We start from the raw sequence: 25,457 nt of genomic DNA, 5'->3' as shown, positions 1-25,457 counted from the left end.
GTTAGTTAATCTCATAATGTTCTACCATCACCCCTGTCCATTTCCAAACATTTAAGTTCACCCTAGTTGAACATTCTACTCATAATAAGCAACCACTCCCCATTCTTTAGCCTCATTTCTGTATCTTGGTAACTTCTATTTCATTTCTATGAGTTTACATATTGTAATTAGTTCATCATCAGTGAGACCCTGCAATATTTGCCTTTATGTGTCTGTCTTATTTCACTCAGTCTAGTGCCCTCAAGTTTCCTTCATCAACCCATTTCTTTTAAGGGGGTTTTCTTCACACACCATACATTCCGTCCTAAGTAAACAATCGTTAGTTCCCCATACAGTCATGTATTTATGTATTCAGCACCATCGCCACTATCTATATAAAGACATCTCCATTTCTTTCACAACGACAGAGGAAGAGTCAAAGAAGGCAGGGAGGCAAAAGAGAAAGAGAGAAAAACAAATAAAGAAAAAGAACTTGATAGCTATAAAGCGACAAAAGGAAAATAGCACTAACCTAAAGTAGAATAAAGAGTCAGACAACATCACCAATGCCAGGAGTCCCATACCCTTCCCCTATTCCCCACCCCCCATGTGCATTTAGCTTTGGTATATTGCCTATGTTACATTAAAGGAAGCATAATACAATGTTTCTGTTAATTCTAGCCTCTAGTTTGCTTTGATTGTCTTTTCCCCCCAATCCCACCCTCTTTTTAACACCATGCAATGTTGACATTCATTTGTTCTACCTCATGTAAAAACATATTTGTACCTTTTATTACACTCCTTGAGCACCCTAGGTTTCCCTCAGTTACACTGTTCCAGTCTTTATCATTCATCTTTTGTTCTGGTGTCCCACATGATCTCAGCCTTCCTCTTTCGACCATATTCACAGTCATCTTTGTTCAGTGCACTTACATTGCTGTGCTGCTATCTCCCAAAATTATTTTCCAAACCTCTCACTCTTGTCTCTTCCTTTCTGTCTGCACTGCTTCCTGTAGTGTTTCCTGTAGAGCAGGTATCTTGTTCACAAACTCTGTCATTGTCTATTTGTCCAAGAATATTTTAAGTTCCCCCTCATATCTGAAAGATAGTTTTGCCAGATATAAGATTCTTGGTTGGTGGTTTTTCTCTTTCAGTATCTTAAATATATCAGCCCACTTCCTTCTTGCCTCCATGGTTTCTGTTGAGAAATCTGCACATAGTCTTATCAAGCTTCCTTTGTATGTGATGGATCGCTTTTCTCTTGCTGCTTTCAGGATTCTGTCTTTATCTTGGACGTTTGATAATGTGATTACTAAGTGTCTTGGCGTAGGCCTATTCAGATCTATTCTGTTTGGGGTACGCTGCACTTCTTGGATTTGTAATTTTATGTCTTTCATAAGAGGTGGGAAATTTTCATTGATTATTTCCTCTGTTATTGCTTCTGCCCCATTTCCCTTCTCTTCTCCTTCTGGGACACCAATGACACATAAATTCTTGCTTTTCATTTTGTCTTTAAGTTCCCAGAAACGTTGCTCGTATTTTTCCATTCTTTATCTGTTCTTTTGTGTGTAGGCTTTCAGTTGCCTTGTTCTCCAGTTCCTGAGTGTTTTCTTCTGCCTCTTGAGATCTGCTGTTGTATGTTTCCAGTGTGTCTTTCATCTCTTGTGTTATGCCTTTCATTTCCATAGTTTCTGCCAGTTGGTTTTTCGAACTTTCAATTTCTACCTTATGTACGTCCTGTGTTTTCATTATACGGTTCAGCTCTTTCGCCGTATCTTCCCTAAACTTTTTGAATTGACTTATTATTAGTTGTTTCAATTCCTGCATCACAGTTGAAGTGCAAGTTTGTTCCCCTGACCAGGCCATAACCTCATTTTTCTTGGTGAAGGTTGTAGTTTTCTGTTGTCTAGGCATGGTTTCCTTGGTTACCCCAATCAGGCCTCCCCAGACCAGAACAGGCTCAGGTCCCAGAAGGAAGAAATATTCAGTATCTGGTTTCCCTGTGGGTGTGTCTTAGAAAATTGCTCCACCCTTTGATGCCTCGGGTCACTGTGCTTTTCTGCCCAGCAGGTGATGCCTGTTAGCCTGTAATTCTTGACTGGTGTGAGGAGGTGTGGCCGTGTTCCCCCAGGCTCTGGGGTCTGGTTCTGAATGGAAAGGGCCCCACCCCTTTCCTCCTAGAGAAGACAGACCCCCCCCCCAGGTGGAGGTCATTAGCATTTCAATGGTCTTGCTCTCTGCTTGTGCTGTCTCCACCCTTCTCTGTGTCACAGCACTGGGAACTGAAAATTGCCAAGGCTTTCTCCACTGAGCTGAAAAAGAAACAGATAGTCCCCTTCAGATCTAGTCTAAGGCGATCCTCCAGCTCTCGAAGGTCAGTCGTCACCCAAAGCCTCTGTCTGTTTTTGGGGATGCGTACCTGTAGTGAGCAGTTCACACTTGAGCAGTTCACACTTGCTACTTAAAACCCCAGTTGGAGCTCAGCTGAGCTATATTCACTTGCTGGGAGAGAGCTTCTCTCTGGCACCACGAAGCTTTGCAGTTCGGGCTATGGGGGAGGGGGTCTCACGACTTGGATCCACAGGTTTTACTTACATATTTTATGCTGTGATCTTGGGCATTCCTCCCAATTCAGGTTGGTGTATTATGAGTGGACGGTCTCGTTTGGGCCCCCCCCCCCCCCCCGCAGTTATTCCGGATTATTTACTAGTTGTTTCTGGTTTTTTTTAGTTGTTCCAGGGGGACTACTTAGCTTCCACTCCTCTCTATGCTGCCATCTTCCCCTCGGAACCTTGATTTCCATTGTTTTTTAATTCTTCTGGGCACATCTAACTAAGTTTTCCAAACTTGTATCTTACCGTATCACTGGCAGAGAACATACTAGGTGCTTAGCTCTTCTTGAGCTCTGGCATGTTCTCATTAACTGTTTCTTCAGATTAGCTCCACTCATGATTTCTTTCCAGGCATCTTTTTAAGCTCCTGTTTTGTGGGAATCAATTTGGCTGAGTTAAAACCAGATGGTATCATCTGTAAATGCACTTACGGGCCTGCATAAACTGCGATCCATCACAGCAGCCTGGCGTGAACTGGACATGCACAAAGCCCACGCCAGGCTGCAGGATTCCGGCTGCTTCCCAGGATAACCCCCTTGCAACGTACAGCTCACAGCTGTTTGACGCGGGGACAGATAAGGGCTTATGTCAAACCGTGTAATAAATGTTTGAGAGGTTTAATTTTTTAGATTTAAATAAATAAAGCTAGAAATTCTGCCATCTCCTCCCTGGAGGGGGTTGCCTTTGAAGCTCCAGCTCACCTGTGCCTTTTCTTTTCTCCTCTCAGCCCTCCTTTGGGTTAAAACAATATACAGCTTTTGGCTAAAATAACAGTCCATGGTCACCTTTCTATGACTCAGTTATTTTCTGTGCCCTTTGAAGTCCCAAATGTGATCCTTTACCATCGCTTGTGTTACATGGCGCTGAAGAAATTACCAGCTTCTTGTAGTCCCTCTCTGTCCTGTTAGGAGCTGTCCTCCAAAGCCTCATGGTCCATCATGTTGAGATTTCAGAGCCAGGCTCTAGGAAAGGACCGTGGGCTCCGGGCCCCTGCCATGGCTGAGGGTGGAGGGCCCAGGGTAGAGCAGATGTCCTCATGTCCCCTGGGTGCTCAGCCACCTGCCTCGGCCGGCCCTGCCCAAGCCACAGCCTCTGGGTTCTGTTCTCCAGGGAGTCGGTCCCCGTCCCCTGTGGAGGGGCGGCTGGTGGGGACCACACCCTGCTCCTGGCACCTGTGAGAGCTCCTGGCCCCAGGCATACAGGAGGGGACTTTCTCTCATCTCTTACCAGTTAACAACCCTCCACCACCTCCTGCCTCGTCAGAACCCTTTGAAAATTCTCCTCTGCTGTTGTCCCCCTCTAGTTTTCACCATCTCTAAATTCCTGTTGTCGTTTTAGTGGAGTTTGGGGAAGGCAAGGCGGTGTCACAGCCTGGCCAGTTTGTCACCTGAATCGGGAGCCTGGGAGAGCTATACAAACTGCACAGCGGCAGCTTTCCTCAGATTGTTCCTTCAGGACAGATTCCGTGCATAGAAGGAGCTGCTCTGGTTCTGTTCACAGAAAGAAAACCAGAAGTCCAGCTCTAGCAAAATCAGGGCTCAGTGCTTCCCTCTCAGAATCTTAATAGAGGACCCAGCTATGATGTTTGCCCAGGAAATGCTTCTAAAGTACGCTGAGCCACGCACACCCATCTCCTCCTCCATCGTCCTGCAGGTTTGTGAATGACGTGTGAACGATTGGTTTCCTAAATGCACAGCAGTCTGTCACCGCTCACCCACCAGCAGACGGGGTCCTCTCCAGGGGTGCCGGTGGGACGGCTGCTTACACAGCGGCCCCTCCACACCTTGTCCACAGCCTCCCAGACCCCACTCATGGCAGGGGCTGGGGGTGCGCCCCGGTGTGAATCACCACCAGCCTCTCCTTTCCCCACACCTTACGGGGAACTCCTCTCTTTCCCTGTCCGCTTGGAGCTCTGCTCTTTTAGGGCGTCCTCATCACAAGGTGAATATACAGGAAAACATCGGGAAGTACCGGATCATTTTGGTGTATTAGTCATCTAACTTAAAAAGTAAGATCTGTTCATTTGAAGCTTTCAGGATTGGTTTCTTGGAGTTCTGTGGAATTGATTCACCACAGAGGGTGAAACCAGCGCTCATTCAGTGTCTGATAAGCACTTGGGTGTCATGTGTGGGTGTCCTCAGTCACCGTGGCAGACACCTGCCTTCCCCTGGCAAGAGAGATGAACTGGTTTGTGCATCGGGGGGCATGGGAGGGCCAGGCTGGGCCGGGACCCACTGGGTGCTGGTCCCCAGGTGTCTCTGGCTCTCTGATCCCATGTTTCTCCCCCATCCTTTGGAGACTTGCTTCAAGGCTGGGGGCTGGGTCCCCCACAGCAGCCGTGGCCTCTCAGCTCAGCGCCCCTGCATGCACCTGGACTGATTTCAGAGAAGCCCCAGGAGCCTGCAGCGATGCCCAAGTTGGTGGCCAAGCCGCGGCCTCTCGCCCTCCCTTTGTCCTGCCCCCCACACCCGCACCCACAGAAACGGACGTCCGAGTCCACCCGTCCCAGACACGAGGAGAACCCAGCAGGGAGGTGTTTAAGCAACACCTCCAGCTGCTCCGCTGCCCGCTATGTGCCAGGCACGGGGTCCAGTGGGGGCCGAGCCAGGACTGAGCGAGGTCACATGGGGTAGGAAGTGGGGGGAACTGGGCCGAGCCCAAGGAGGCACCCGCTGCTACTCAGAGCCACATCTTCCCGTTTTCACTTGACGCCAGAAATTCAAGTCACAGTGTACGTTTTCTCAAGCCTGAGAGACTTGGTAATGAACTCGAGCGTTTTCCAAATCTCTGTCTGGGCCAGACAGTGCATCATTTGCCGTCCTTTCTCTTCTCAAAGTCATTTTCCAGAAGTGGGACGTGGGGGCAGGAGAGGTGGCACATTGGTCCAGGCTGCCCAGCCCAGGCCGCGGGGTGGTTCTGGGGCTTGACTGGGCCTGTCTGGGGCCTGGCGCGAGCCTCTTGCTCTTTTGGACCAACCTCGTTGGAAGACTCCATTTGCATGGCTGGCATTTTTGTAATATTTAAAAGCCAGTTTTACCTCTGTGATAGCTTGTCACTGTTAATTAATTCACGGATCTCACATCAGATTCTTGGGCTCATGGGAGGTGAAATGTCAGCATGACGACTCTGTTTTCAGTGCCACTGGCGAGAGTGACTGAGCTTGCGTTTGCCATGTTGACAGCGGCCTGCGGAGGAGTTAGTCTCTATGTTATAAATTAAAGTGCGATTCTAAGCAGTTTCAATACTTCTGATGACATTTTAATTTTAGCCAAGTAGCCCTTAATCAAAAGATTGATTTAACGATCCTCATTCAGCAGAAAATCCTGAATTTGGGACATCTTGCTTACAGACTTTGCGAAGGCAGCCCCCTGTGCCTTCTGGCTGCATCTCCACTCAGCTTTGCCATCACCACCATTGTACTTGGCTCCTCCAAAGCAAAGCATTTGTTTTCTGCACCTACGAAGGTAGCTCATGTTTGAGAAGGCAGCTTTAATTACTTCGGTTTTGTCTTATCAGCAAGTGTGAAGATACTACCTTTTTAAAAATGGTCTGAGAAAATGAATATTGATGGAGCAGCTGGATGGAGCTGGACCTCCCACCCCAAGACAAAAATGCATTTCGCCAACATTTTCAGCTGCCTGTGTTTTCTGCGTCTGTAATTGCCTCTAATTTGCTGGGGCTGCCCCTCCAAAACCCCAGGACATTCAAATTGCTCTTCAGTTTGCAGAGTGAGCTGCACTGCCAACCACAGCTCCCCCACGCAGGCACACGCTCGAGTCACACGGGACTTCAGTTTCTGAAGTTCTTAATTAAGCCAGCGTAGGGCCACCGTACGATTATAAAAGTGTTTCCAAATGAGGGCTGATGCTTACATGAGTGGTGGTGGGTTAAAATTTGGAAGAAGAAATTACAAATGAGTGTCAAATAGAAGTCAGAAAATTTTTCAGGTAACTTCACCCAACCCCACGCCCCACCCCAAACTTGCTAAGAAAGTAGAAAAAAGTAAGAAAAAATGGTGCCTCTGGGATGTTCCTTATCCTAGAGATGGTGGGATTGGTAACTCTACATCTCATGGGTAGTGGTCTCCCCAGGTTTCAGACACACAAAGGAGACCCAGGAATTTTTTGAGAAGTCTACTCCCAGGTATTTGGAAGGGGCAGTCCCGAGTAGTGCCCTGATTTGGATAATTCTAGGTAAACCAGTTGGCCGACCTTGTTCTTCAGTTGATGTTCATTCCCACAGCTCTCAAAATTCATACATCACTTTGCTTCTCTGCTCCTGGCCGACCACTGTCTCCGGGCCATCCTGATGACCTCTGCCAGGTCACACTATGGAAGTTATTTTCTTAAATAGGCACCAGAGGCTGGAGGCATGCACACCGTTGGGGAGAACCAGCGAGAGCTCTGACCCGCAGGTGCCCTGATATTTGTGGGACTAGGACAGAGCAAAGACCAGGACAGAGCAAGGAGGACTTCCAGCTCTGAGTCACTCCTGTAGGTCCCGAGAGCACCAGCTCTCAACTCCTGCTGTTGGCAGTTTTAGTTTTCTGCTCATTCACTTCCTGGAGCCAAGCAAGTTCAGAGAAGGTTCCAAATCAATTGCTTGGTGAGAGGGATCCTTGTTGGCTTATCAACCCTAGAATCACAAAGGAATTTTGTTGGTTTTTTTTGTTTGTTTTGTTTTTTTTAGGATGAATTCAGGAAGTGGAAAGTATCTGTTTTCAAACTCTGATTAAACATATGGAGGGGGAAAAGATTGTAACAGGAATGCTGAACTTGTACCACATTTCCGATTCTGTGGTCAGGAGCCTTTGGTAGAAGCCAGAAGCCATTGAAAAACCAGTGACAGCCAGGGAATCTGGCATGACATGTTTATTATTTCATTCCCCTAAGAGATGAATTAATTAGTCCCAAGTAGCAGGGATGTTGATCTGTGCACTGCGGGTCTTCTTCCACCAGGTCCTTTCTGATCTTGAATCTTTTGTGCTTCACTGGCTCGGGTCTGTCACCCTGAATTCTGTCCACTTTGTGTTCATTATTGAATTATGCTTTAAAATAAGTGCTCAGATTGAAGCAGTGGGGATGTTATTTGGGAGATCAAGTAGGCCCTCTTCAATATCTTGAGATTTTGAGAGAAGAAAGAGCCTTTCAAGCCAGCTCCCCTCGTGCCATCTCCTTCTCCCACCCCCAGCCCCAAGTGCTGCTTTTATACCCAGCAGTGTAGCCCACGGCATCACGGGTCAGGTGCCCTGTTTCATCTCAGTGGGTCATGATTTGTAGCGAATTGTCTTTACTATAATCAGATTAAGTACCTCAGTGTCTGTGTGTGAGAGGTTTCTTGGTTTTTTTGGTCCTTTTTGTGTATTCTTGGCTGAATGAAAACCGATTGCTAATTACGGTTTAGTCTGAGAACATAGTGTTTAGGGTGAATATATCTGAATTAGTTAAGTGTCATTAATAACTCCTCACAATTGCTGAGCGTATTCTTTGCTTGACTTAAAAATCATATAAATTAGTGAGGTTTGTTTCTTGAATGTCGCAGTATGAAACAGCTTTGAGGGGACCTGTCTGTATGCTGTTATTTCAGAACCATTACCACTGAGCCTTACTTATTTATTCCTTGTCCAGCAGCTATTTATTATTCCCATTTTTTTGTGACTTAATTGGAACCTCTGTGTTCTAGCCAGCGTGAGTTCATCGTAGAACTGCAGGAGGGACACTGCAGTCAGCAGATCCAGCCCCTCAGGCTCACACACACACACACACACTCACACACACACACACACACCTGTGTTTCACAGTGTCACGGGTAACTTGTATGAGATGTAAATTTGAATGTCTGGCTGAGGAGAGGAATTGAGCTACCTTTTCTGAATTGGGCCATATTGTATTTTGAAAATAAAGAGCCACGTAAATTTTGCTGTGCTGTATTAATCATGTTTTTCATGAAAGAAAACTCAATCAGCTTTAGTAAATAATTGCTTTCAATTTTGCATCCTTCAAGGATGCAGTTTGTGCTTCATTAAAATTTAATGGAGCTTTGGGGACTATTCATCCCCCCCTTTTGAAATGACAAGGAGTGTTAGAGGAGAGGTAACTTTTCCATGCTACGGCTCTTTCCAAACTTCAGTGGCACTTCCTGAAATCACAGCTGGTAGATGTGTAGGAGGCATGGATACTTCAATTCAGAATGTATTTAACCATTTTTTCTATTAAATTCTATTTAATTACTACATGCCTTATTTTAAGTAAGGAATCCTTTGGAAGCTTTTACCACGAAGACTTAGATTTCAGGCAGACATCTGGAGAAGTCGCCGTGAACCTCACCTCCTAGGCTGGCAGGCATTTTACATCTGTGGTACCAGCTCAGCCTGCAGGCTGGTTCCACCGGCAGCTCTGTCACGTCCCCAGAGCCTCCGAGCCTCAGCTTCCTTACCTGTAAGATGAGGAAAGGTTGTAAGAATCGGACAAGATCCCACGTCGGAAGCGTGTCCCGTGGTGCTGGCACGGTGTCCTCCAAAGCCGTGACAGTGACGGCCAAGCATCAGAGTGGGTGCGGGAGAGGCTGAGGCTGCACCCTACATCCCCTGGCTCTGCACCCCCTGACACACGCACGTGCACACTCACACTCTCTGGTTACAGTACAGTCAGGAACACTTGGCACTTCACACTAAATGTTTGTACCAGCACTGCCCCTGTGTCCACCTGTTTCTGTTGCTGGGGACAGCAGAGCTGCTTTATGGTGCAGCTGTGCCAGCACGGCCCTCGGCTGGCATCAAGGGGAGGCCCCAGCAGCCAGGCAGAGCGGGGTCACCGCCTCGAGGCTTGGGGGTGACTGGCCCAGATGGGCGGCCCAGCAAGGCCTCTGCACAGGGGAATTTGAGACACCCACACAGTCAGGAGCTTTGTGGGACTGTAAGTGTGACTGGCAGTGGAAACAGGAAGTAGGACGTGTTTCTCAACACCTGGTTTGACAGCGATAAAGTACTTCACAGGTGCAAAGTGGCATAGCGCTTTGTGTTGTGGGGATTTATTAAATGTTTGCAGCCTGAAGTAATCTTTAATGTGGCCTTAATAATGCAACTGCTGTGTTTGGTTTGTTGTTTAGTTACCCTAATAAAATTTTAATAAACTCAAATCGCTTTTCTCTCCATTACAATGGTTTGGATTTCATCAGGCATGTTTATTTCTTTGGAGGGGAGGTGTGTTATTTCTTCCTTCCTTCAGAGTGATACGGTTACCATAAATCGTTTTGTTTTTGTTCGTGAATGTTATGTAGCATCTATACATATAACTGTGCATATTCTCTCTATGCAAGCATCCTTAGAGACAAAGCGACATGTAAATGCTTTGTTTTCAATACGTGCTGATAATAGCGGGTGCAAACTAATGATAATAAACCACCGCTGGCTTGGCGTGTGCCCTGGGGCATGACAGGGCTAATGGGGATTTAACCTCATAAATTTAAAATTTCTCACACTAAAGACCCTGAAACCAAGGATTTTTGTCCTGAAATCTGAAAGTTCCCAACCCAGAGGCCTCTGTGGAATGCAGGAATTTGAAAGTAGGAAACAGGACTAACTCGGCCTCATTCAAGTTGATGGTTCCTGGTCATTAGCAGTGGGAGCGTGTGCATGAGAATGTGTGCATGAGAACGTGGTCGTGACATGCTCGTGTACGTGTCTTCGAGTGTTTGCTGCTGAGGCAGTAGGCCAGAGAAGAGGGGTGTCCAGGAACTTGAATGGCCTTTAGGTTGTCAGTCAGGCTGGGCTCCAATCTGCACGTCTTGGTGGCACTGGGGAATGACCGTGAGCCCGTACAGAACCGCGCATAAAACAGAATGAAGTGTCCTGTGGGAAAAAAGAGGGTACATTACTGAAAAAACACTGTCTACCAGTTAAAAGGTTCTTTTAAGCGATTGATCCTCTGGCTTGTAAAGTGTTTGTTCACAGGTCGTTAAATCCAGCTACTCACCTCTCCAAGACATTTGGGGGAGAATTTGGATGAGGGTGGAGAGAAAACAGAAGGAAATGTGAGGCCATGGCTAAATAAAGGCCGTCTGGGAGGACGGAAGGTAAAGCGTCTGTGAAGCAGCTAAAGCAGCTCAGCGTCAGGCTGTTAACTCAAATACAGTGATACAGATTCAGATATATTGTAATCTGTACAATAGAGTTTAGACTGTAGGCTCTTTTGCAATTCTCTTAATTTCAGCATTTTATGATTCTATGTCAAAGTGTAAGTGTCATTAGCTGTTGTTTCTGTTCTCTTCTCTTCTCCCGTAACCAGGACCAGCCCTTCCTGGATCTGAGGGCAGTCTGATCCAAGCACTTGTTTCTAGAAATCGCTAAAAGTTTCATGCGGACTGCCTACTTCCAGGGATTTTTGTAGGATCATGTCTGCTCCCACAGAAGCTAAGTATGGGAAGCCTGTCCCTATAACTAGGGCATTTATAATGCTTTTGTTTCCTCCTCACTCTGACACGCTCTTGGATGTGATCAAGGTCCACAGCAGAGGGCAACTGCCGAAGAAGACAGTGTATTCACGTTTACTAAGCACAGATGCGCTGACGAGATTAAATGCGTGCATTTCCCGAGCGTTTACATGGAGCCCCGGCCCCTCTCCCGTCACTGGGGCCCGCGGGCACCTGGGGGCACGTTCCCCTTCGCCCCCTCCAGGGGGGCTGCTCTCTCCAGCCCCGTGGACGCCCCTCCCAGCCCCAGCCACTCCCTGTCCCGGTGCCGCGCTCCCTCCGCTCTGCTCCACTGAGCCCCTGAAGGGCCGGGACCCGCGTGTGACCTGGAGCCCCAATGCCCGATCGCAGAAATCTCACCCCAGTGCCCCGCCATCCTGTCCCGCACCTGTGTCCATCTGCGCCTGCCACACTCTGCCCCCTCACCTGCACCCACCTCTTCTGCCCCTGCACCTGCATCCACCGCCTCTGCTCCCTCACCTGCGGATCCTCCTCTGCCCCACACCTGCGCCCACCATCCTCCACCTCCACACCGGTGTCCATCTGCTCCCTCACCTGCACCCACCTCCTCTGCCCCTGCACCTGCATCCACCGCCTCTGCCCCCTCACCTGTGCCTCCTCCTCTGCCCCACACCTGCGCCCACCATCCTCCACCTCCACACCTGTGTCCATCTGCTCCCTCACCTGCACGTGCCACCCTCTGCCCCTGCACCTGTGCTCACTGTCCTCTATGCCTGCACCTGCGCCCAGGCCCCAGGCCTGCTGGACTGTCCCTTTGCAGGGCTGCTTGGTTCCGCAGGAAGTGAAGCCTCCCGGGGTGCAGGTGGTTCCGCTCTGCCCCAGAGCCACACCGCTCTGTTCACACCTGTTCTCCCGCAGGCTGCAGCCACCTGCCCGGCTCCCTGGCTTCCCTCTAAGCCCCTGCACCTGCTTCCCAGAGGACACCACAGCCGGTGGCAGCTCACCTCTGCCTCATCCCACACAGCCGCGCACACTCCTGCCCCTTTCCCTGTCGCCTCCCCAAAGCCGTGTCCTCTGTGTGTGCTCAGGACTCCCCACGGGCTGTCACTTCTCCCACAGCCGCTGACCCCAGTGCAGCTCTGTGCCCTGACCTCTGTCCCTTCCCCTCCTCCAGACCCCCTAAGAACCAGCCTCGTCACCTCCCGTGCTCCCCTCGCTGTGCTCTGCATCGGAGCACCTGGTGCCGAGGCCCCCAGAGGCCGCCCTGCTGCCAAGTCCACCTGGCACTTCCCAGAAGCATGCCGCCCCCTGGCCCCCCTGACCCGAGGTACCCCCTTCCCTTCTTCCTCGCAAAGCCACCCGCCTTTCACCTCCGCCCTGCAGCCCCTTCGCAGGCCTGTCCTCTCCAGACGGTGGGACGGGGCGTACCCGACTGCTCCCAGGCCCCCCACCCTCCCCTCTCCAGGTGCCTCGTTCACCCGCGGGGGGAGCTGGCACCTGCCACCCTCCACCCCCCACCTCCAGACCCCCAAGGCCACCCGACCTGGATGCGGAGATGGCCTTGAGGCCCAGCAAACTTAAGTTCAAAACTGAGCTCTGCCTTTAAGCCGCCTGCAGAGAGGGGTCTCCAGGTCCTGCAGGTCAGGAATCCCCGCGGGCCCTGGGCTCCGGGGTCTCTAATCTGCGGAGTCCTTTTGTCTTCGCCTCCATGTCTCTGGCATCTGCGTGTCCCCAGCCCAACCCCCCACCCTAGGCCGCGGCCCTCGCTCCGCCTCTTGGGCGACACTCTCCCCCCACGCCCGGCCTCTGGGCTCCTGTGTTCCCACCAGGCTAACGTGCATTTTCCCCGACAAGTGGGATTCTCAGTCTGCACGTCCCATCTTGGCTAAAGGGGTCTCGCCAGTTCTTCCAAGAACTTCTTCCAGAGCAGTTACCATAAAGCAGAGAGGATTCACGGAGGGTTCTCTTTTCCTGCTTACTTTCTAATGGAGAAATGGTCACACGAGACAGATTTCCAGAGCACTAGGCAGGACTCGGGGGGTTTGGACGGTCCATGCAGAGAATCAGATGCTTCTGAATAAATAATCAGTACACGATCCCACTTGGGAGCTGAATTCTGCTTTGTCAGTCGTCACTTGGAGCGTGGATGTGATAGAAAGCAATCATTTGCTATGTTGTTGTCAACTTTTTTCTGTGTGACATCAGGAAAGTGATACGTGGTTGGCTTCTCCTTGGTTTGCCTCTGCCACCCTGAACTTCCTCCAGAGACCATTTGCATTTACTTCTTCCAGGTATTGGGGCCGGTTTACTCCCTTCCAGGCCCTAACTTACTGTGAAGCCCTTAGTTGAGCTCCCCAGCTTTTCTCTTGCCCAAGTAGCATTGAAATTGGTGCATCTCCTGAGAACCCCTCCTCACACACTTGCCCGAGACCACCACGCACTTGTGGATTTTGCTTACTGGGGGGAAGGGCAGTGTTCTGGAACGTTCTACTTTGTGTGCTTCTAGTAATGTATTAAAAGCCTGTTCTATCAGGTTTTGTTTTGTTTTGTCAGGTTTTGGTCACTGAGAACCCTTCAGAGTACCTTCCATTCTACCAGAAATTCGTTCCTTAAAATGGTTCTAGTTCTAGCAACAAGGGAGCTATAACTTGGGAACCAAGATGCCAAAATAATTATCTAGGAGAAAGCCCGGCTTTTTCAAAGTCGTGTGTCAAAGCTGCCCCAGGCCTTCTGTAGATGCCACCTGTGTCCTCTGTCCAGCCCATCTCCTCCTCCTTCCTTAAGAGAGGGTCGTGTTTGGGTAGATTCGTGCCCCACACAAGATATATATATATATAGAGAGAGAGAGAGAGAATTTTAAAATAAAATTTAAAGAATTGGTACAAAAGGTAAAAACCACATGAATAATCATGGTTGTTCCTTAGGTATCCAAGTGTAAAGGAATAATTCTGTACATAGACTCAACAGATATTTATATCAGAACTTGTAGAAAGCCCCCGTCTGTGATAGCTGTTTCTGTGTGCTGGGATCTGGGGGCCGTGGGGCGGCGGGCGGGACAGATTGGGGAGGGGGCAGGCCCTGCAGCTGACCCTCTGCCCCCCGCCCTTGCCTTCTCTGCCACCCAGCACCCGACATGAGAAGTGGGGCACGGGCGCCAGGCAGGCTGCGGGGGTGAGGCCAATGGGGTGGGGCCGAAGGGCAGGAGAGTGAACCTTGGGGACAGGAGCGAGGGGGCAGGTGGGGGGGGTGGACAGCAAGGCTCGCGGCCTCGCCAGGTGCACCTGTGCGCCAAGGACGTCTCACCTGGATGGTCCTGACCTGGGTCCTTTGTTCTGTGTTTTTTCCAGATCAATGAACTGAGCCATGTTCAAATCCCTGTAATGCTGATGCCAGATGACTTCAAGTCCTATTCGAAGATAAAGGTGGACAATCACCTTTTTAACAAGTAAGTACCAGCCTGGCCTTCTAAGGGACGGGAGGGCTGCGGGGAGCGTGGCTTGCGTGACTTTCTGTAATCACAGTATTTCTCAGTGGGTGGGAGTGCAGTTGTGCTGCTGAAGCTAATCCCGTGATGAGTATAACTACCTCCCATTGTCGGAGAAGCATCCACGGCCCTCTTGGGTAATATTCTTTTGCCTTATGGCATATTGTTCTCTACAGATATCTCTTATGTTAAAAGCGGTGGTCTCACTAGAATTTTAATTTTTGAAGCTGTAGATTGTGTGCATTTCTGAGCAGTTATGAACCTCTGCTCTCACACAAAACTTTGAAAACGGTTACTTTTTGAGTGGACGGCTTCATTTAACAACAAGAATTAAGGGGCCTTTTACTGAAACACAGTGGGATGCGGTACTGGGCATCGGGACTGTTTTTCCTCTGTGGGAATGTCACTTTAGCTGTCTGTGCGGAGCCCTCCGGTGCGCTGGGCTGTCCTGGGGGCTGGAGGGGCCCACGGTGGGGAGACAGCCCGGCCCCAGGAGCTGCGGTCAGGCGAGCGGGGCCGACTTCCACGGCTTCCGTAACGGGGGGCAGAGGACACGGGCGAGGAGGAGGAGGGACTGTCATTGGCTTCTGCAGGAGCACACGGGAGGAAGCTGTCACTCTCGGGGGGCAGGGGGCAGGGGACGGGCTGTGCCTCTGTGAGGACTGCCGAGATCCCTCCCACGTGACCAGCGAGGAGGACATTTTTTAACGGGGCCATTGTTCTAACCAGAAGCTGATGTGTCCCTTCTTCTTCTCACCAAACTCCTTAGAGGCTGACCTTTCGAGAGAATTTTGCCTCTGTGAATTTACAGTGTGGGAGTTATGTAAAATATATTCTTTGTGGAGAGAGAGGACAGTCTTGCTTTGTAAGCTTTAGTTCCTCCAGCAATGGTCCGGGACCTGAGTCCTTTCCCCGCCTCCCCTCGGCTCCCCCTTCTCCCGCTCCCTGCCCGGCATCCCTGGGGAGGTGGCCGGGAAAGTGGGGTACGTAGCCTGAGTTCCCCGGGGTGACGGGAGTGACATCAGGGGTCCCCTGCCCCTGTCCTTGGACGGGAGCCTGTGCCTTGTCTGCACAGTGAACCCTGGCTCGCTTTCCCAGGGCTGCAGAGACAGGTGCCACCCATGGGGGCGTAAAGCAGTGTTCCTTGTCTCGGGGGGCGAGGACGGGGACTCCTGGGTCAGATGCCAGCGAGGCCAGGCTTCCCCGGGGTGGTGGCCTTCTGGAGAAGGGCGTCCTCTGTCCCCCGGGAGCCCGCCCTCCTCCGGCTCCTCTGCCCTCTGCCTTCTGTCACCTGCCTCCGTCTGATTTCCCTCTTTGTAGGGTCTCTTACCCCATAGATGGACACCCTGAGTCAATGTGACTTCTAAACAGGACCTTCGAAGATCGTGTTCCCAAGTGAGCCCACACCTTAGCTAACAGTGACACCTCCAGAGGCCCTGTTTCCAGCTGCGTTCACACCCACGGGACGCAGGTTATGGGCCGGACTCGAGCACGGCTCTTTGGGGGGCAGGGTTCACGTCCCAACACGCCCCTGGTTAGCTCTGTCCATGTCGGAGCTTTATTCTTCCATATCCCTCTTTTCAGAGAAAACATGCCGAGCCATTTCAAGTTTAAGGAATACTGCCCCACAGTTTTCCGCAACCTGCGAGAGAGGTTTGGGATCGATGACCAAGATTTCCAGGTGAGTTGCTTTTGTAACGTTCACTCCAGGCAGGATTCATATAGAACCTTTTGCCCTGTAGAACGGGATTCCCATTTGTGCCATTCCAGGTAGTCACATAAGCTGAATTTTCATTTTCTATAGGAATTTCTCAGTGCTCTTTTTGAAATAAAGGATTCCGTCAGGCAGATGCCTTTATACAATATGATCGCGGTATAGGAGTCAGTTTGTAAAGAAAGTCTTATTATTTGGGAAGAGACAAGCACGTGAGGTTTTGGGGATGCACATTCACTTCCGGGTGGACATGCTCTGCACGAGGGCTCATCTCAGTTCCCACCATAAAGGACATGAAGTGGGCGTGAGCACGTGCTGAGCCCCATTTCCCAGATTTGCCGAGGCCACTTAGGAATTTCAGAAATTATTATTTTTTTCTTGCTGATTTGCTGCTCTTCAAATTGGGGGGCTCCATTGCTTGGCCACAGCGAGCTTGCCCAAGGCCACACCCTGTGTCCCGAATCACCGGCTCGTCTGGTGGCTGCAGCTCCAACGTCCTCATCAGGAACTGCCAGCCTCAGAACAGTTCCATCCTGCTCTCAGGACCTAAAAGTGGGCACTGTTGCTCCTCTCCCCGTCTTAAAATTTTGAGACCTGTAGACTGATAATTATTTTTCCTAAGAAGGGACCTGGCTTGGGTGACCTGATTTTCACATAGCAGCCCAGGTTTGTAAAAGCCAGGGACTTTTTCAAGGGCAAAATTTCAACTTGGGCTATTGAGTGCCCCTCTCTGGCTTTGGGGGTCTCTTCATTTACGGTGGGAACCCTGACACGCTGAAAATCCTAATTTCTCCTGCGGTAAGCAGTGTATTACCTCTGCACCAAAATGGGAGTTGAATGTAGGCACAATGTACCCTGGGTTTTCCCTGAAAGAATGAGGTCCCTAAAGCAGATCTGGATCCTGAATCCTGCCTGTTGTTCAAAGTCCAGGAATTTCTCAGATGCTTACTCCACACGAGAAGCTGCTGTGCTTCAAAAAAGAGGTGCCGGCCAGGTTGGTGGTCTTCCCCCAAAGACCTGGCCACGGTGTCCATGAGGCCGGGCGCATCCCCAGGAGGGTGAGGGGCAGGGGTCAGGAGGTCATGGGTGCTGGGGTTTTCTCTGCAGCCCAGCGGCAGAACGAGCACCGAGGTTGGGACTTCATCTTAGGGTGTAGCTCAGAACTATGGATTTAGCGTTTACAGCTGAAAAACCAAGTAACTTTTGAAGACTAACTTTTGGAAAAGCAGAGTGGGAGGCCTGTCTGGAGTCAGAGAGGCCGTGTGGAAACGAAGGCCGTGCCCCGTGCTCTGGGAGGAGTCACCGGCAGACAGCCCTCTGGTGTCTGAGGAAATCTCCCCTGCCTGGTGCTCTCGCTGCACACTGTGTGCCCCCCAGCCCCGGCCTTTTCCCCACCCTGGTTTTGGTTTTTTGCCTTAAGGAAACAATGGCCCTGGCAGTCACAGAAACTGACTTTTGAGAGCCTGTGCTGTAGGATATTGTTCAGCTCTTCAGTCAATCACTAAAATGAAGTCCTTGTATTTCTTCTCATGAACAGCCTATCAAATGAGATGAGCATTTGCATCCATTACATCCTGAACTCTGTTCTGCAGCTGATAGTGGTTTGTTGTCTTTTTTCTAATTTCCTAAAATGACCAGTTTAGTTGCTGAAATACCAAGACCTGAGGCGCTTTTCCTTCCCTTCCCCCACCCCAAAAGCCAAACCCTATAAGCTGATATATGGACAAGTGCACTTTGCCGGGCAGAGACGTGGAGGCAGATTCGGCGCGTGGAGGATGATCCGGGGGAGCTGCCCACACACCCGGGAGTCTATGGGGCGAGAGGCGGCGTGGAGGCTGAGAGCGGCTGGTCACGGGGGAGCCACCCCCCCTCAGCTGGGCCTGGTGCTTTTGGCATTTAAAATGCTGCTCCTTCTTTGGGGACTGTATTTCTGTAAAGAGAGGGGGGTGTGCACAGTAACCTTTGGGAACCAGAAATGTACCTTTTCCCCTCTCCAACCTGATGCTTTCTCGGAAAATGCTCAACAAGGGCAGGGCCCCTGTGTTCACACAGAGAACAAAATAGTAAACGTGGGGTGCACCCCAGTTTGTTGACTACTTTGGGAAAATGGAGGGCAGTGGGCCCCCTGGCTCTGAGCGCTCCCTGCAGGGGGCCCTGTGCCCCTGGGGAAGGAAGGCACAGATCCTGGGTCTGGGAGCGGCAGTGGGCGAGGGCCGGGCCGGGGCTCCGTCCTCAGCTGTCCCATCGCTGCCCGGGCCCCTGGCTCCTCACGGCCAGTCCACGCAGCAGATGAGCCCACTGGGGTGTGAGCAACCATGACATCTCCCAGAACAGGCTGAGGGGTGTTTGCTGACTCGAGCCTCGCCCACCAGGCTCCCTGGCCCGTGACCCCGTACCTGCTGCAGACCAGTGTGTACGGACAGGGGACCCTGATCCCTCAGCCCATCAGCACGCACCACTCAGATTCTCAGTGCCAGTGGGGTGGCAGATGGTGGCCTGGGTCCCGCCTGGTCCTGGGTCCCACCTGGGCCTGGGTCCTGCCATCCTCTGGAGGTCCCAGGTGGCCGCAGGCTCGAGGGCTTGCTCTGCTGGACCTCACCTTGCTGCGTCCGTAGTTCTGAAGGGTTTGTGCTTTGAATGAGCACAGCCACAGGGGGCCCCTCCCTTACTTTGTCCCCTGTCCAAACCCCCGTGACGTTCAGTGGGTGCCTGGGCCCCGCTGTCCTGACTTTGCAAAGCCTTTTTGCCACACCTGGAGAGCGTGTCACTCACAGAGCGTCACTGGTAAAGGTGGACGGTGGTGACTAGTGAGCTCCACCAGCCCGCGTGCAGGGGCCGGAAAGCACCCCTGCCCTCCTGCCGGACCTTTGTGTCTTTCCTCTGCCTTTGGTTTCTTCAATGTCTTTTAAAAATAAAACTTAACTTTCCTTGCTGTTAAGGACAAATCCAAGCAACAGGTATAGAATATCCGTGTTACTGACAGCACCGCCTCACATGCATGTGTAAACCTGTGTGTGTGTGTGCGTGTGTGCACGTGTGTCTCAGCCTCCTGGGAAAGTTAGTCCCTGCAGCTGTGGAGGCCGGAGGGCTGGAATCAGGGTGCTGGCAGTCGTACCCCTCTGAGGACTCCGGGCAGGGCCTTCCAGGCCTCTCTGGCACCCGGGGGTCCCGGCCGGCCGTGGCTGCCCCCGCAGCTCCATATGGGCACTCGCCATCCTCCTCCGTCTGCATGGCTGCCCCTGCCCCGTGTCTCTTCTCCCCTCCCCTTCTGAGGACCCTGTCATCGGTTGAGGACCCACTCTGATCCCATCTGGCCTCATCTCAGCTCATCACATCTTCAGAGACCCTGTTTCCAAATGAGGCCCCATCCACGGGACCAGGGCTCAGCACCCAGAGACAGAATTCAAGACACACACACACACGCCTGATGCTCCCCAATTGAGAACGATCTCCGCTGCGACCTTTGGCCTGTGTGACCCCAACCTCCCCACTGCCTGTCAAGGCCGTGCTTCTCAATGGGTGCTCTGGACCCCCCACTGGCTCTGTGGCCGTGGTCCCTCCTACTGTCCCCGCCACCATGTGGAGTCCCGTCCCTCGGGCCCATGGCTCAGGCCTGACCCCCAGGTCAACATGTGCTCACTGCACCCCCCACAGGTCAGGCTCTGCCTGGACTTCCCGGGGATGCCGAAGAGAAGGAGGGGTGAAGGAGCCCCCTTTCTTTTGTTTAAGCAGCTACTATGCACCAGACTCTGTATTAGAGGGCAGGAGGATTTCCAGCACCCCTGACATCTTGGTTTCGGGTCCATCAAGAAAGCCCACACCTCTCGTCCCCACCTCTAGGGACAGCTGGCCTCCTGTCAGAGTCCCGGGCGTCAGAGGGAGACTTCTGCTAAGGGCTCTGGGCCCCGAGAGGGCTGCCCGCTGGAAGCTGAGAAGGTGGGGTCAGAGGTGACGCTGCTGCACCTAAAATCACTGGGTCACTGTAGAGGCCTCGGGCTCTGCAGAAGGCGAGGTGGGTTCCGGTTTCCCCACGGCCTCTCCCGGGCGCGAATCCCTCATGAGTCCCGTTCAATGCACGTTCTTCCTCGTCCTTGTAACAGAGCATTCTAGTTTTTAAAGAATGAATTTGAAAAGCTAATGTTTAAAACTTTTGCTGTCCTTGTTTCAAGTTTAAAAATAAAATTCTAAACTTGAAAAAGCTTATTCTGCCCATATCTCTGGATCTAAGGTCTATCCTGGTGTTTCAAATGTAGATTTCCCAACTGGAGTATCAGCCCCTGGAGGGCAGGGATGGTCCCGGCAGGTTCCCGGCACCAGGAGTGTCTGTGGGAGAAGGGCAGCCGTGGTGTGCACTGCACACGTGCGTCCTGGGGCCGGGCTCGGGCACCCGGGGGCTCCCAGCAAATGACCGTTTCCTACCTGCACAGCACGGAGGGTCTGGAGGACGAGGGACAAGAGCCCATCATGGCCAGTCCCCAGGGGCCATCTGCTTGGGCCCGGGTTGCTGGGTGGCAGCGCCGCACACCCCACGTCGTGTCGGGGAGCACTGTCTGTACCATGTGAGGGTGGGTTTATCCCCCCGGGCTGGGGTCCCTGCTGCTCAGAATTCCTGCCTTGATTAGTGGCTGGGCTGCTTGTTCCCAGTTTCCGGGCTTTTCCATTTGACTGAACATCTCTCCAGGTGAGGAATGGAAACAGACAAGACATCGTGGCACGCCCGGGGAGGACGTGGGGGTAGGTGGGCTTGGAGATAGCTGCTGAGTGGGTGCCTGTTACGTCCCCAGCAGGAGGGATGGCCGAGGGGGATCCTAGGAGCTGGGGGCTGTCCAGAATGGAGCCCCGGGGTGAAGGAGGTATGGGGTCCGTGGTCGGCAGGGTAAGAAGATGGGATTAGAAAGAGGCAGCAGAGGAGAAGGCGGGGGGGTGCAGCCAACACCTGGCGCCTGGGCTGCGGGTTTGAGGATGCAAAGTGATGGGGGGTCTGTGTCTCCTGGGGTCTCGATGCAGTCACGTATGGAACAAGCCGGGAGGCTGGGACCAAGCCCCGGTAGCATGGGGGAGGGTCCTGACCCAGAGCACCCAGGCCAGAGGGCAGAGCCAGGAGACAGTGGCTTGCCGGTGGCAGGACCGGAGCCGGGGACATTGTGCCCTGAGGGGCTGGGCCAGGAGAGAGGAAGATGCAGGTCCGGGGACGTGGAGCTGCCCCGGGATGTCCAGCGAGGCCCTCCCTGGGGTGGCAGAGGCCCAGAGCCGCGCTGCTCCCTCCTCAGCCCCACGCCTGGTTCCCAGCTTGTGCTGCCACGAGCCTGAGCGTGTGTCCTCTGGGGTCCGGGCCCACCCTCTGATGGCCCCTTGTCTGCCGGGATCCCCCAGCTGCCCCCTCCCTGGCTGTGATGGTGTGAAGCTGTCTGTGCCCCTGCAAAGATCACGTCCTTAAAGCTAATCCATTCCTGTGGGTGTGGGCCAATTGTGCATGGGCCTTTTGATTAGGTTGTTTCAGTCGAGGCTGCTCCAGGCGGGTCTTACTCCTCTTACTGGGGTCCTTTATAAGAGATGAAATTCAGAGAAGCTGGGAGAAGGACACACACACAACAGAGAGAAACCACAGAAACAGACAGGAAGCCACTGAGGCCAGAAGCCGAAAACAGCACAACCTGAGAGAAAGGAGAGAGCAGCAGACACTGCCATGTGCCTTCCATGTGCCAGAGGAGCCGGGGATCCCCAGTAGCCGGACTTTGGGGAGAAAGTTTCACCTGCTGATGTCTTGGTTTGGGCTAGTGCATGGCATAAGAACTATAAGCTTGTAAATTAATAAATTCCCATTGTAAAACCAACCCATCTCTGGTTTGTTGCACTTTGTCAGCTTTAGCAAACCAAAACACTGGCTCTCCTCACTGTCTGTCCCCGTCAGGTCACCACCACCACAGACCAGCTGGACACCAGGAGGAAACCTGCCCTGTGCAGAGCGGCCCCTGGGCCAGCCCCACCGAGCTTCCTCTTGGATCAACGAGCTGTTCTCTCTAGAAAACACCCTCACAGCCCCTCAGCCCCTTCAGGTTTTCTTTGCTGTTCCTAAGAGCTGAGTGAATTGCAGTCATCACCGCCAACCACCCCATCTTCAGACCCAGGTCCGCACGTAGCACACAGGAGCCGACAGTCCCCATCACTGTGCTCGTCGCTAGCTTCAGGGATGGGTCTTGTAGATTCTAGCCTGAGTTCCGTGGAGTCCCTGAGGCTCTGCAGCTCTGCTCCTCTCCCTGTCACCATCGCCCTTCATTTTTGTTTTTTTGTCCTTCCTTTCTCACAGTCACCTCTTTATCAACACGCATTGAGTGCACTGCGTCTTGCTCCCGTCTGTAATAAGCTGCCCCACACCTGGGACCACAGCTCAGACTGTCTGAAATTCCCTGAAAGATCATTTGATAAGCCTTGGATGGTGACGTCGTGCCGGCCTGTTGGTCTTTACCTCTCAGGCGAGGTCACGGACCTCCAGTGCCCACTCAGTTGTGGCCTGACTGGGCCCAGGTTCCAGCCTGGCCTGGGCAGCCACTCCTGCTCCCGTGCTGTGGGCTTTGTGGCGTGTCACTGTGAGCCTGGGTGGCTGCCCACTGCGAGGGCACCTGTGCCAGCGGAAGGACGTTTTCCTGGATGCCGGGAGGTCTGGATTCAAGCCTTGGCTCTTCCGTGCCTGGTTAGCAAGTCACAGAGCCCTGATGGGAGCTGAGGGAGGACACCTGCTTTCCGAGGACCCCCAGCTGTAAAACACCTCCCGCTTTACAAAGTTGCTTTGAAGGATGCAGGGGTGGTGATTCCCACCACATTCCCATTCAGCTCTCCTGTTTGGCCTGTGCAGAAAACAGATGGGTCTTGGAGGATGACACTGGTTTATCATGAGCTTAACCAGGTGGTGACTCCAATTGCAGCTGTTGTTCCAGATGTGGTATCATTTCTTGAGCAAATCAACACATCCCCTGGTACCTGGTAAACCACTGTTGATCTGGCAAATGCTTTTTTCTCAACAGCTGTTAGTAAGGACCACCAGAAGCAGTTTGTATTCAGCTGGCAAGACCAGAAGTTTTCACTTTGCTACCTCAGGGTTATATCAACTCTCCAGCCCTATGTTATAACACTGTCCACAGGGATCTTGATCATTTCTCCCTCCCACAAGACATCACACTGGTGCATTATACTGATGACATCATTTTGAGTGGACCTAGTGAGCAAGAAGTAGTAACTTCTCTAGATTTGTTGGTAAGGTATTTGTATGGCAGAGGATGGGAGATAAATCCAGCAAAAATACAGGGGCCTTCCACCTCAGTAAAATTTCTAGGTGTCCAGTGGTGTGGGGCCTTGTTGAGATATTCCTTCTAAGGTGAAGGATAAGCTGTTGCATCTGGCCCCTCCTACGACCAGAAAGGAGGCACAACACTTAGTTGGCCTCTTTGGATTTTGGAGACAACATATTCCTCATTTAGGTGTGCTGCTCTGGCCCATTTACCGAGTGACCAGAAAAGCTTCTAGTTTTGAGTGGGGACTGGAACAGGATGAGGCTCTGAGACAAGTCTAGGCTGCTGTGCAAGCTGCTCTGCCACTTGTACTATATGACCCAGCTGACCCAATGGTGCTGGAAGTATCAGTGACAAATAGAGATGCTGTTTGGAGCCTTTGGCAGGCTCCTATGGGAGCTCCTATAGGAGAATCATAGCGCAGGCCCTTGGGATTTTAGAGTAAAACCTTAACATCCTTTGCAGATAACTACTCTCCATTTGAGAAACAGCTGTTGGCCTGCTACTGGGCCTTAGTAGAGACAGAACGCTTAACCATGGGCCACCAAGTTACCATGAGACCTGAGTTACCTATCATGAGCTGGGTGTTATCTGACCCACCAAGCCATAAAGTTGGGCGTGCACAGCAGCACTCCATCATAAAATGGAAATGGCATATACGAGATAGGATTCGAGCAGGTCTTGAAGGCACAAGTAAGTTACATGAGGAAGTGGCCCAAATGCCCATGACCCCCACTCCTTCCACCTTACTTTCTCTTTCCCAGCCCACAGCTATGGCATCTTGGGGAGTTCCTTACAATCAGTTGACTAAGGAAGAGAAAACTCAGGCCTGTTTTACAGATGGTTCTACACGATATGCGGGCACCACCTGAAAGTGGACAGCTGCAGCACTGCAGCCCCTTTCTGGGATGTCCTTGAAAGACACTGGTGAGGGGGAATCCTCCCAGTGGGCAGAACTTCGAGCAGTGCACCTGGTTGTTCACTTTGCTTGGAAGGAGAACTGGCCAGAGGTGCATCTGTATACTGATTCCTGGGCTGTTGCTAATGGTTTGGCTGGATGGTCAGGGACTTAGAAGGAACAAGATTGGAAAATCGGTGACAAAGAAGTCTGGGGAAAAGGTATGTGGATCGACCTTTCTGAGTGGGCAAAAAATGTGGATGCTCACTAGAGGGTGACTTCAGCAGAGGAAGATTTTAACAATCAAGTGGATAAGATGACCCATTTGGTGAATACTAATCAGCCTATTTCCCCAGCAACTCCTGTCATTGCCCAATGGGCTCATGAACAAAGTGGCCATGGTGGAAGGGATGGAGGTTATGCATGGGCTCAGCAACATGGACTTCCACTCACCAAGGCTGACCTGGCCACGGCCACTGCTGAGTGCCCAATCTGCCAGCAGCAGATACCTACACTCAGTCCCTGATATGGTGTCATTCCCTGAGGTGATCAGCCTGCTACCTGGTGGCAGGTTGATTACATTGGACCACTTCCATCATGGAAGGGGCAGTGATTTGTTCTTACTGGAATAGACACATATTCCGGATATGGTTTTGCCTTCTCTGCACAACATGCTTCTGCCAAAACTACTATCCGTGGACTTACGGAATCCCTTATCCACCGTCATGGTATTCCACACAGCATTGCTTCGGACCAAGGAACCCACTTCACAGCAAATGAAGTGAGGGAGTGGGCACATGCTCATGGAATTCTGTGGTCTTACCGTGTTCCCCATCATCCAGAGGCAGCTGGGTTGATAGAACGGTGGAATGGCCTGTTGAAGATTCAATTACGGTGTCAACTGGGTGGCAATACCTTGCAGGGCTGGGGCAGTGTTCTCCAGGAGGCTGTGTATGCTCTGAATCAGCATCCACTCTATGGTGCTGTTCTCTCATAGCCAGGATTCATGGGTCCAGGAATCAAGGGGTGGAAACAGGAGTGGCACCACTCACTA

At 51.8% G+C, this 25,457-nt stretch overlaps 1 protein-coding gene across 2 annotated transcripts in view; it reads left to right on the top strand.

Annotated features, from left to right (window-relative positions):
* Positions 1-25,457, top strand: part of PIP4K2A (phosphatidylinositol-5-phosphate 4-kinase type 2 alpha) — a 154,405-nt gene that overhangs the window by 71,304 nt on the left and 57,644 nt on the right. For both annotated transcript variants that reach the window (XM_037837838.1, XM_037837837.1), the window contains exons 2-3: positions 14,369-14,466; positions 16,090-16,186. In XM_037837838.1, coding sequence (XP_037693766.1) covers positions 14,369-14,466; positions 16,090-16,186 — 195 coding nt within the window. The remainder of the gene's footprint in view (positions 1-14,368; positions 14,467-16,089; positions 16,187-25,457) is intronic.

This window comes from Choloepus didactylus, chromosome 5, assembly GCF_015220235.1.
Source record: "Choloepus didactylus isolate mChoDid1 chromosome 5, mChoDid1.pri, whole genome shotgun sequence".
In the NCBI taxonomy this organism is placed as follows: Eukaryota; Metazoa; Chordata; class Mammalia; order Pilosa; family Megalonychidae; genus Choloepus; species Choloepus didactylus.
This window is presented reverse-complemented; position numbering and strand designations above follow the sequence as displayed.